The sequence below is a fragment of the Ptychodera flava genome, chromosome 14, assembly GCF_041260155.1.
Source record: "Ptychodera flava strain L36383 chromosome 14, AS_Pfla_20210202, whole genome shotgun sequence".
NCBI classification, from domain to species: domain Eukaryota; kingdom Metazoa; phylum Hemichordata; class Enteropneusta; family Ptychoderidae; genus Ptychodera; species Ptychodera flava.
Genome location: NC_091941.1, coordinates 26,614,434 through 26,625,163, shown reverse-complemented (window position 1 = coordinate 26,625,163; position 10,730 = coordinate 26,614,434). Strand labels below are relative to the sequence as shown.

General features: G+C 38.9%; 1 protein-coding gene across 1 annotated transcript; it reads right to left on the bottom strand.

The window, feature by feature from the left end:
- Positions 1-1,619: 1,619 nt before the first annotated feature.
- LOC139149944 (jun dimerization protein 2-like) lies at positions 1,620-9,987 on the bottom strand. Its single transcript, XM_070722011.1, has 3 exons — positions 9,700-9,987; positions 9,447-9,554; positions 1,620-2,785 (listed from the first exon to the last, which is right to left on the bottom strand). The coding sequence occupies exons 1-3, from the start codon at positions 9,862-9,864 to the stop codon at positions 2,558-2,560; spliced, it is 501 nt and encodes a 166-aa protein (XP_070578112.1). The 5' UTR covers positions 9,865-9,987; the 3' UTR covers positions 1,620-2,557.
- Between the last annotated feature and the right edge of the window lie 743 nt (positions 9,988-10,730).

Below are 10,730 nucleotides of genomic sequence, written 5' to 3'. Positions count from 1 at the left end.
TTCTAGAAGGCTTTGAGAAGTGGTTGTGTTGCCTTTGCAGGCAAGACCTGATCGACAACGATATATAAATTAAGATCTACCCTTGTGTTTTTGCTTTGAGCCTTCGAATTGTCAGAGGCACGGTCTCTCCGTGTCAGAGGGAATATCTAAGCTTACGGAATTCGATATTTTGAAAGGTCAACGAATAGTTAAGATATAACTCCAGACACCACATACTCGTATAAAATACCGCACAAACGAAGAAACAAATCATTCGCAGTAAAAAATAATACGCCTCGAACAGCCGAACCGTACATCTGGGTTACATGATGGTCTAAATTTAAGCCATTGCAAATACTTAGGCCTATATTGCTGTGTCCTACTTTTTACAAAATTCTGAACGAACTAATACACACACCTTCACACTATCTATCTATCTATCTATCTATCTATCTATCTATCTATCTATCTATCTATCTATCTATCTATCTATCTATCTATCTATCTATCTATCTATCTATCTATCTATCTATCTATCTATCTATCTATCTATCTATCTATCTATCTATCTATCTATCTATCTATCTATCTATCTATCTATCTATCTATCTATCTATCTACATATCTATCTATCTATCTATCTATCTATCTATCTATCTATCTATCTATCTATCTATCTATCTATCTATCTATCTATCTATCTATCTATCTATCTATCTATCTATCTATCTATCGATCTATAATCATAATAGCGGGAAGCTATTCTATATTTATATATCGATGTTCTAAATTTCTTTATGGGGTCTCTTAAAAACTGACCGTTGAAAAACGAGGAAATGACACAGTGTGGAGAACCTGACCTGGTAACGGACAAAATGGGTAGGTTTACGTCATAATCGGCTTTAGTACTTGAAGGAAACTCCACGCACGCATCAAAACTTGACCATGTTAATTCAGGTCATCACTGGACACAAATGACATGACAAAGGTTTATGGGAGGGATTCCTCAAGACAGGTGATGGCGCTACCAGGGGGTCCGGAATGGGTAGACGTGACCTACCAGAATACCTTACTTATCAGGATTGGCAAAAATTCCCAAACGGAATTCAGTGAAGTCGTTTTTTTTCATGACGTGATCAAACTTTTGAAATCATCGTGTGAGTGAAAATGTCTCATTTCGATACGTCATCTTTACACCCACTGTAGACCTGCCTTAAATATATTTCTTATTCATTTCTTTGAAACTTCTTGCTTCAGCTTGACAGTTGTGTCATACTCGACAAATCAGTCTTTTGCTTCCGTCTGCCCCAAGCATTTACTCATCCTTCATTCCGAGCAGCGCATTCAGCAAATTGGCGACAGCCTCGTCCACTTCAACAGAACAAACTCATTAGGGAATCGATGGCGGTCGGTTTTGACCCTTGACATTGCCCTTTTTATCGGCATAGCCAAACATACAGACTGTTCGGAATGAAGGATGAGTAGATGCTTGGAGGGCAGACAGAAGCAAACGACTGATTTGTCGAGACAGACAGACAAACAGGCTTGACAGATAGGCTTGACAGACGAACAAAGATACGAAACCTTACAGACATCGATAAACGGATTGTATTGAGAGATAAAGACAGACTCAACTCAGGTTTTGCTGTAACGTACGAAATTTGCAGTTTTTTACTTTTCAAAATAAACACTACATATTCTCAATATTTTCTTTTTAAAAATATATACACCTGATTAATATATCATCTTCATTGATTATCGTATTTATACCTTATGTCACTTCTTCACGCAATCATGACTACACTTTTCGTTTGTCTACCTTATCTAAATCTTCTATATATTATATTTACGGTCAATAAATAATATTTTCAAACCGAAGGAAAGCAGTTTATTTCCAGTGTCCGTCGTTGCGAATCATCGCGCAATGTGTTTGCTATCAAAGATTTCAAACTTCAAATACAATTCATACATCTATTGTAGTTCAAGCATTGACATTAGTCATTTTGCATTTGGTCTTAACCCTTTGAGCGCCAAAGTAAGTTTTTGTCACCTTTATAAAATATATCCTTGTCAATTTTTTTGAGATTTTTGCTAAAATTTTGATAAAAAAGTGTAGCCAATGAAATGCAATATACATTTGGTCAAAAATTATCAAAAACATTTCAGAAAAATTCATAAAATTTTGTAAAATGTTGCACTAATATTTTGGTGGGAAAAATTACAGCGCTTAAAGGGTTAATTTAATTTAGTCTAGTGATCAAATGGCGAGACACTGAGCGACAGACAATGAATGACTCGTGACATGAAAGGAGGCAATGCAAAAGCTAAGAGTGATAGAAAAAAACAACTCGAAATCTATTTCTAAAATCCATCCTACTCCTTCAAATGACTTGATTGGCATCGAATCTGATTTGGTTATTGAATGAGTCGTTAGGTTGACGAAGGCGGATCACTTGTCAATGCACCGACCGTGACCCAGAAAACAACCCGTCACAGCGACAGTGTTTACATAACATCACCCCTTTCAGTCCACCCCGTGTCTCGTCAGACTGAGCCTCGTGTTACGTATCCATGATCCTTATGACCCTTGAGTTGGAGGTTGGCGTTGTGACGGGTGTTCCGTCTGGTGTCTGCGGTCCTGGAATCGCTGATCCATCGACGCAATTTGAGATACAACGGTGAACGGATTGAAGCCGCACGATAACGTGTGCGACTTAATAATAAAGCTAAGTTGTTCTTTCTCTTCCTGTAGTTGTTTTAATTGTTCCATCAGCTTTTCATTTAGTTCCTGTAGTCTTTGCGCCTCCTAATGATACAATGATATAGAGACAAAATAAGCCATAGATATCATATGTCTAAAGATGTCTACCAGTGTGTCGTCACTATGTATGTATGTATGTATGTATGTATGTATGTATGTATGTATGTATGTATGTATGTATGTATGTATGTATGTATGTATGTATGTATGTATGTATGTATGTATGTATGTATGTAGTATGTATGTATGTATGTATGTATGTATGTATGTATGTATGTGTGTGTATGTGTGTGTGTGTGTTGTATGTATGTATGTATGTATGTATGTATGTATGTATGTATGATGTATGTATGTATGTATGTATGTATGTATGTATGTATGTATGTATGTATGTATGTATGTATGTATGTATGTATGTATGTATGTATGTATGTATGTATGTATGTATGTATGTATGTATGTATGTATTATGTATGGGTATAATGTATTTAAAATAAAAGTTTCACAATCTCTCTTTCTCTCAATATATAAAAAAGTAATAACATTCTTTCAGGATAAAAAGGCGAAATACTAAAATGTGGATGCTATCCCATACATTAAAAAAATAAAGAAAAACTATATAAAAACAGAGATAGCAAACGATTAAAAATATATGATGTCTATACGTGCTTTGAACACTAAAGAGCAATCAGAATTTGGAATTTGGCAGTGTTAAAATGTATGTATGTATACATATGTCACATATAATGTCATATATGTATCTATCTTCTCTCTCTCTCTCTCTCTCTCTCTCTCTCTCTCTCTCTCTCTCTCTCTCTCTCTCTCTCTATATATATATATATATATATATATATATATATATATATATATATATATATATATATATATATATATATATATATCGCCTGCCTCTGACAGTTTTTTTCAGGCTTTCAAGTTTTTTACATGTCATGTAAGAATAACTTAATAGTTACATTTGAGGAGGAATTTCCAGTGCTCAATATAGGCATTTCCACCAATGACTCACATTAAACCGTGTCGCCCATTATCAAATAAAAAGTGACAAAACTACTTTGTCGTTAGCACTTACAACGCGATAATAGGAGTATGTTACCGGTTCGCGTGATCAAACACAAACAAATCTCTATGCAAACTCACGCCCGCTCTGCGAACCTGTGCTCCCCAGCTCTATTAAAGTGGCGGCGACGATTATGCTGTTACAGTACTGATTGTACACAGATTCCCGCTTCCCCTTTTTAGTGGTACAACGACCTTGTTTTTATCAGTTCAGTCCGTGAATAGCGGAAGAATATGTCTGCGTATAAATAATGTCGTGTATCTTGATAACGAGAGAAGGTCACGCAGTTTTTGTTTACTATTTATTCACTTTAACGATGAAACAACCACGCCAGTCCCGGTACCTATACCTTCCACGTTTGGAATATCAATATCATATGCACGTGTACCCGATCTACACACGTATCTAATTTTTGCACCCCAAGGAGTCACATAATCTGGATGAAATTTTTCTTGTGATACTAATTAGGAAAAACCACAAACAATAAAAACTGAAGTCAAATCATTTTTTTCTATAGTCTGGTTTCGATAATTGTTTTTTATCATCCATATCCGCGTTGCAGCCTAAAGCGTAGTTAAGTGTCATCCAGTTAACGTGAAGTGTTCTATGGTTTTATGCAGTTTCCGTTTCGAGACCAGATTCAGCATTATGAATATCAACATTATAAATCTTCCTGTTGCCAGTATTTGTAAATTATGTATGCCTGTTTAGGCATCGTTCAGTTTTTACGGCCGGGGAGGGCGGCAAAATCCAGGGGGGGGGGGGTTCATCGTAATTTTGGAATCCGCAAAGGGGGGGTCATCGCTTTTTCACTGGTAGGAAAGGGGGGGGGTCACCACATTTTCAAAAACATAATACCAACAATAAAGTTCACTTTATGCCATGGCCATGATCGACCCTCTTTACCGGCGGGCCGCCTTTGGCGGCCCACTACAATAAATATACATTATGTATTACCCATGACCCTCTTAACGGGCAGACGCCTTTGGCGGCCCACTCCAATTAGGTTTACTTCATGCAATGGCCATGATCCGATCCTCTTTACCGGCGGGCCGCCTGCGGCGGCCCACTACAATAAATTGACTTTATGTAATACCCCACGGCAATCTTACTGTAAAATTCCCAATTGAAGCCGCGGCTTGTATTAGAAACATTTTTGAGGGACCCCTGGGATCACGCACTGAATAATGGTAATGGCCGCGCGCCTTCAGCGGCCCTGTCCAGTAAAGTCTACTTTATGCAATAGCCATGATCGACCCTCTTTACCGGCGGGCCACCTTTGGTGGCCCACTAGAATAAAGTTGACTTTTACGTAATGGCCCATGACCCTCTTAACCGGAGGGCTGCCTTTGGCGAACCACTCCAATAAAGTTTACTTTATACAATGTCCATGGACATGAGTTGTCTATGGAAATGAAGTTAAAAATTGCCTTACAGTCGTCCTAATTAACAGACGTTTCAATGGATGTGGCTGAGAAGTTTGTGCACTGGCATCTCTGCTACACGAATAAAGTGCGCCGCGTACCGGAGTTCAAATCCAAACCATGCGGGTAAATTTGACATATGGGTTTTGGTTATTTTTCGGGGGCGGGGGGGGGGGGGTCATCAATTTTTTTTCGTCTGACAAAGGGGGGGGTCATCTTTTTTTCACAAAAAATGCAGGGGGGGTTCTATATTTTTTTTGAACACGGGCGACAAGATTTTGCCGGCCCCCCCAGGCCGTAAAAACTAAACGCTCCCTTTGGCATCTTTTTCACACGAAATTACACGGTTCTGTGGTTTAGACACTCAGTCTCACATATACACTCGAAATTTCAAATTTCCATACTTTAGACACCCACAATACTGTACTTGAGTTCCCATCGCGCCATGCTTGGGAAGTTGACTGAGAAATTCGAACTTTCCTTGCAACGGAAGTTAGTTATTACACGGCAGAAGCGACAAATGTTAGAGTGGCAAGTCAATGGTCATTGTTCTCCTTCAAACTCAAGTTTTAAACTTCTCACTCACTTGACATTTCAAGATGAATGAAGTAGGGCGAGACAGTATCAACTACTCAGCTGAGTGTAATGAATGACTCAAACTTTTATGATACTTTTTTGGGATCTATCCGTTGTTTGTGATAATGAAGCTCATAGAATAGTCAAGTTTTCAACGGCTTATTTTTTGAGAAAATTTAACATTAAATTTTTGTCCATACAGTTAACAAAGGGAAGGCGGCCATTTTGAATATCAAATGTGGGAAAATATTTAGTATTCTGTTGGTATCCAATTTTGCACAGTGATCCCCTGATTTTTATTCTTGCTCTGGAAAGGGGTTGTTTTGAATTTCCCTTACGAACAGTTTGAGTGAAAGTTTAACATTTCAATTTTGTGGCGCGTACTACCTTAAAGCGAGGGCGTCTACTTGAGCAAAACAGTCAATGGTTATTAAGTTGAGGGTTGATCATGCAGGAATATTTTCATTTCGACTCGGTCATGGAATTTTTCGGTCTCGTTGAAGTGTATCGCGTCTAGCGTGGGCGCTTGCAAATTTGGCACTCACGGTAGTCTTTTGAACTTTAACGAGCTTCTACATACTGATAAGGTGAGCAGGAAGCAGGCGCTTACGCTGGGCAAATATTGGTGACATGATTGACAAAACGGTTTTACTTCATGTATGTATTATAGAACATTGTACCAGAATGGTTGAATCATCTGTCTGGACATACCCATGAGGTTAGCGTAAAAACCCTAAAACCCTTGGTAAAATCATAGACTCCAGGGTCTATAGTACAAATAAAGCAATGGTTTCTACTCGTAATTTATAAGACTCAAGAAAACTTGAACGCATGAAACTCAAGTTACATAGCATAACTAAATACTAGGGATAAGACATTATCTTATGTGTGCAACGTTTCCAATTTGTAAGTTTCGTCACTTTGTAAATCCTATTGAGAAAAAGGACGTGGCAATCAAGTTCACGGTCTCAAACTTCGATAGGATATATAAATATATATATATATATTATATATATATATATATATATATATATATATATATATATATATATAATATACATACATACATACACAGATAGATATAAACTAGCTGCTAATCTCATATATGTAATATGTCATTATGACGTCATTAAGTAATATAATTCCACACTACCGGGTTACGATATCATCAACCATCTTGGTTGACTACTGGCCTTTTGAAGATTTACAAAATGATCATAATTATTTTCCCGGTTGGCAAATATCTGAGTTCAGCATTTTCCCCAAATCGTCCCTGGTCATGAATTTTCACTCGGCCGCTGTCGTGCAGATAATCCATACAACGAATCATGGGGTTTGTTCAAGATTTTACGTTGCCGCCGAGAATAACAAGAAAGTTTAATATACAAGTTCAGTTGTCCACGTGTTTGTGCTTTGTAAAAACATTCATGAAACATATAATTAAGTTGACCGTTTCCTGGAAACGGCTAGGAAAAATCGTTTAAATCGGTATTGCTTAATTTTTGTAATGTCTTCTTCGCTATGACCCAACATGGTAAAGTCCCGTATTATTAAAGAACCCTTCCCTGAAAAACATTTGTAAAAGCCTCGTTCCGAACCAAGAAAATTGACACTTTTATAGGAATTTTGCTTACGTTGCTATTTGAAAAAATCTACATTCTCAATGCTGTTCATAAAAGCGCCTTGTCAATTTCCAACTATAACCTGTGACATGGGGTCTTAGAGATGACATTGTCTAACGATATCCTATCGAAGTTTGAGACCGTGAGCTTGATCGCCACGGCCTTTTCTCAACAGTATTTACAAAGTGACGGAACTTACAAACTGGAAACGTTGCTCAAATAACATGTGGCAGTACAAGATAAACTTGCGTATTTTTAGATGTTCATTATCTTTTATCGTCCGACTCATGTCAGTATGACGTCATCGGCAAGTTATTACAATGGTAGTGATTGCTCAACTTCGAAATGAAGATTTCGAAACTGAACCAGCAAAGATCTTGGTAATTTCTCCAGTTTAAGGCAATTTACCAAACAATCTACTTTCTACAAAGGCTGCGCACACCGCAGATTTTTTTCTGAATCTGCGCACGAACATGGCGAGCCACGTGATTGTGAGCCCCGGATTTCCATTGTTTATCCTGGATTGAACTCTAATAAACTAAAATTAGCTGACAATGAAAATGACATCACCCCAGTGTAAAAAAGAATTAGGGGAAAGTTTAATATACAAGTTCACGTGTTCACAGCTTTCACTTTCAAACGTTTGCAGTTCGTCAGAAACATGTGCAGCGAATACTGTAGCTTCGCAGAGCCAACAATTATTGCCATATCTGAATGAAAACGAAGTAATTCTGACAAAAATTCTTCCAAGTTAATTCCATGTTACTAATTTTGTGATCATTTAAGAATAGATCACGTCTTCATCAGATAATATATCAGCCAAGCTAACATACTGATCAAACTAAAACATGCATGCTCTATCAATGTCATATTATCGCTTCGTATTAAATTATAATGTGTAGCGCATGACTGTCCCGTGTTTCACACCGCGCTGGAGATTTACACATTTACAATTCTGTTTTTCTCACTGCTAGGTTGTTTGTCAGAAGAAATTGAATGGGCCGCCTGCATGCCGGTCACATGAGGTTCTTAAATAAGCAAGACACAATGGTGTCTTCGCCCATGCAGTTTGAGTCACATGACGATTTCGTCACAAGTGTGACTGCTGTAATTGTTTGCAAAGGTCAACCGAGTCCAGTCGTAGAACTGCGCATGCTTGCTTACGACTGTGCCTGGCTGTATGGGGAATACCCTAACTCAGACAGTGATCCACGCTGACTTTTGGTCCATTTCGTTTTTTAACGGCGTTTTTGTAAAACCGTAATAAACGCTCGGCGATCTATGGCCAGTTCGAGGAGCAGTTACTATATTTGGCACTAATAAAACTAACTAGCCGATATATCAAATCCCACGCTGAATTCTTTTGAAGTTGTGGATATCCGGCGCCCAGACCGGTGACGTATTCCAATAGCTGGGCTTTTGCATGTAGGTCAACGTACGCCCACGCCTGAACACCGAGCTATTACCGATTTTGGCCACAAGCTTATCTCACTTGTCTCATGCACAAAAACTATGTTTCTTTCTGTTATTCAGCATGCCAAATGTCGCGCCGAATATGGTAGCTTGCGGACAAACTGCGCAAGAATGACTTTCGACAAAAAAGGCATGACAACGTCTCCGACGTCTGTACAGCCACAGTCCCTCTATCTGGATAGAGGGACTGTGGTACAGCGCTACGATGTCGACCAGTTCGAACACCATAACCCGATTTGTGTCACTCACTCTACATGACATGAACTTGCTACGTGCATGGTTGACGACTGGGTAATCATTTCAGCGACACTGTCGGTATTACCATTTGTCAAAAAAGGTGAAACCCATTATTTCAAAATGCCGAAGTCGGGGACTAAAATTCGTCAGTCTACCTTCCAGAAGTTGAAAGTTCAAGGTTTGCGGATTGAAAGTCCAAACGGCGGACATATCACTGCGGACCGTATTAAACGTATGTTCGTCAACCTAACTTTACATGCAAGTCCCTTGTAATACAAGCGTGTAAAATTTCTCACCTCTGCAAGGTGGAGTTCACGTGCCTTTTTCTTCATTCTGCATTTTGCGGCGGCCGATCGATTCCTCATCCTGCGCACTTTGAGACGCTCTTCGTCTTCGGCGGAATACTGAAAAATCGACATAGCATAATTAATTTAAATCATTGTAAGACACTAGTCGTTCAATGCTCAGCACAGCTTTGGTACACTATAGGCGTAAAGGTCGAGAAGGCTGTTAAGCTGCCAGCCGTATGGCTATAAAATCTCGCCTAACCTCTTCTGGTTTCTGCAGCAGATGTAGCTGTGGAATTGGCGGTGCGTGTATTGCCATGTCGTCTGCTCCTGTGGTGTGCAATCGCAAAGTGTACTGCCAGTTGGGGCACCTCAGCTCGTCAAATCCAAGACTGACTTGTCCAGGTGTTTTCAGCTCTTGTTTCATGGCCTTTATAAGCTCTCGAAAATCCCGTGATGTCGAGGGTTGTTTTTTTAGTTTTGATTCATGCAATCTCGAAAACAATATCTCTACCACGCATTGTTGCCAGAGATTGTGAGGGCGCTCTCTGAATGTGATGACTAATCGTTAAGGAATTTACACTGAAAGAGCGTGGGTTGATAATTTTCGATAGCTGGTTGAAAATTATAAGTTTACGTTATACTTTTAGCAACACTAACAAATTATGGCTTGCCTTTTCGTCCTAAATTTCAGTTAACACCGACACATCTGTTGTTTATTCAGATGGTCGTGACTCCTAAAGTATAGTTTCGCATTTCTGCATGGGATATCGAAACTTTAGTTCCATCATGGAGGTGTTGGAGGTTGTCGTTTGTACCTCCACGGTTCCATGAAATGAGGCCTAGATCATAAAAACTCCATCCCGTCGCCTTTTAGGCATCGCATTTATCTACGCCGTAAATCCAGGGACAGAGGCATACGTCACGAAGTGTTTCAGAAAATCAAATTATTTATGAAATCACAGCGAAAAGCAGTGGCCGTGTCACGAAGCACGTATCATTTTGTATTGTCGTGATTCACTATCAGTTGTCTGACCTGATGTCACATTGGCATTATATTTGATTACTTTCCCCGACGCATTGCTGAAGTTTAAATGAGTCCAGGCCAGTAGTTTACTACTTATTGTGTATACTAGACTTGTCCCAAGTCTATGGACAGAATTAGCTCGTGACATAGTATAAAAGAGGTAAATTTCAGCGTGAGTGGTGCGCGTGTGATCGCGTAGGCCCATAAGGCAAACATTAGAAACGCAATACGATAAATTGGTTCAAACAAATAAGGGACGGGGAATA

Coding starts and splice junctions, on each gene's coding strand:
- LOC139149944 (XM_070722011.1), bottom strand. CDS start 9,864: ATGAAACAAGAGCTGAAAACACCTGGACAAGTCAGTCTTGGATTTGAC. Junction 9,555..9,699: donor TGCTGCAGAAACCAGAAGAG/GTTAGGCGAGAT, acceptor TCGATTTTTCAG/TATTCCGCCGAAGACGAAGA. Junction 2,786..9,446: donor GTGAACTCCACCTTGCAGAG/GTGAGAAATTTT, acceptor TTGTATCATTAG/GAGGCGCAAAGACTACAGGA.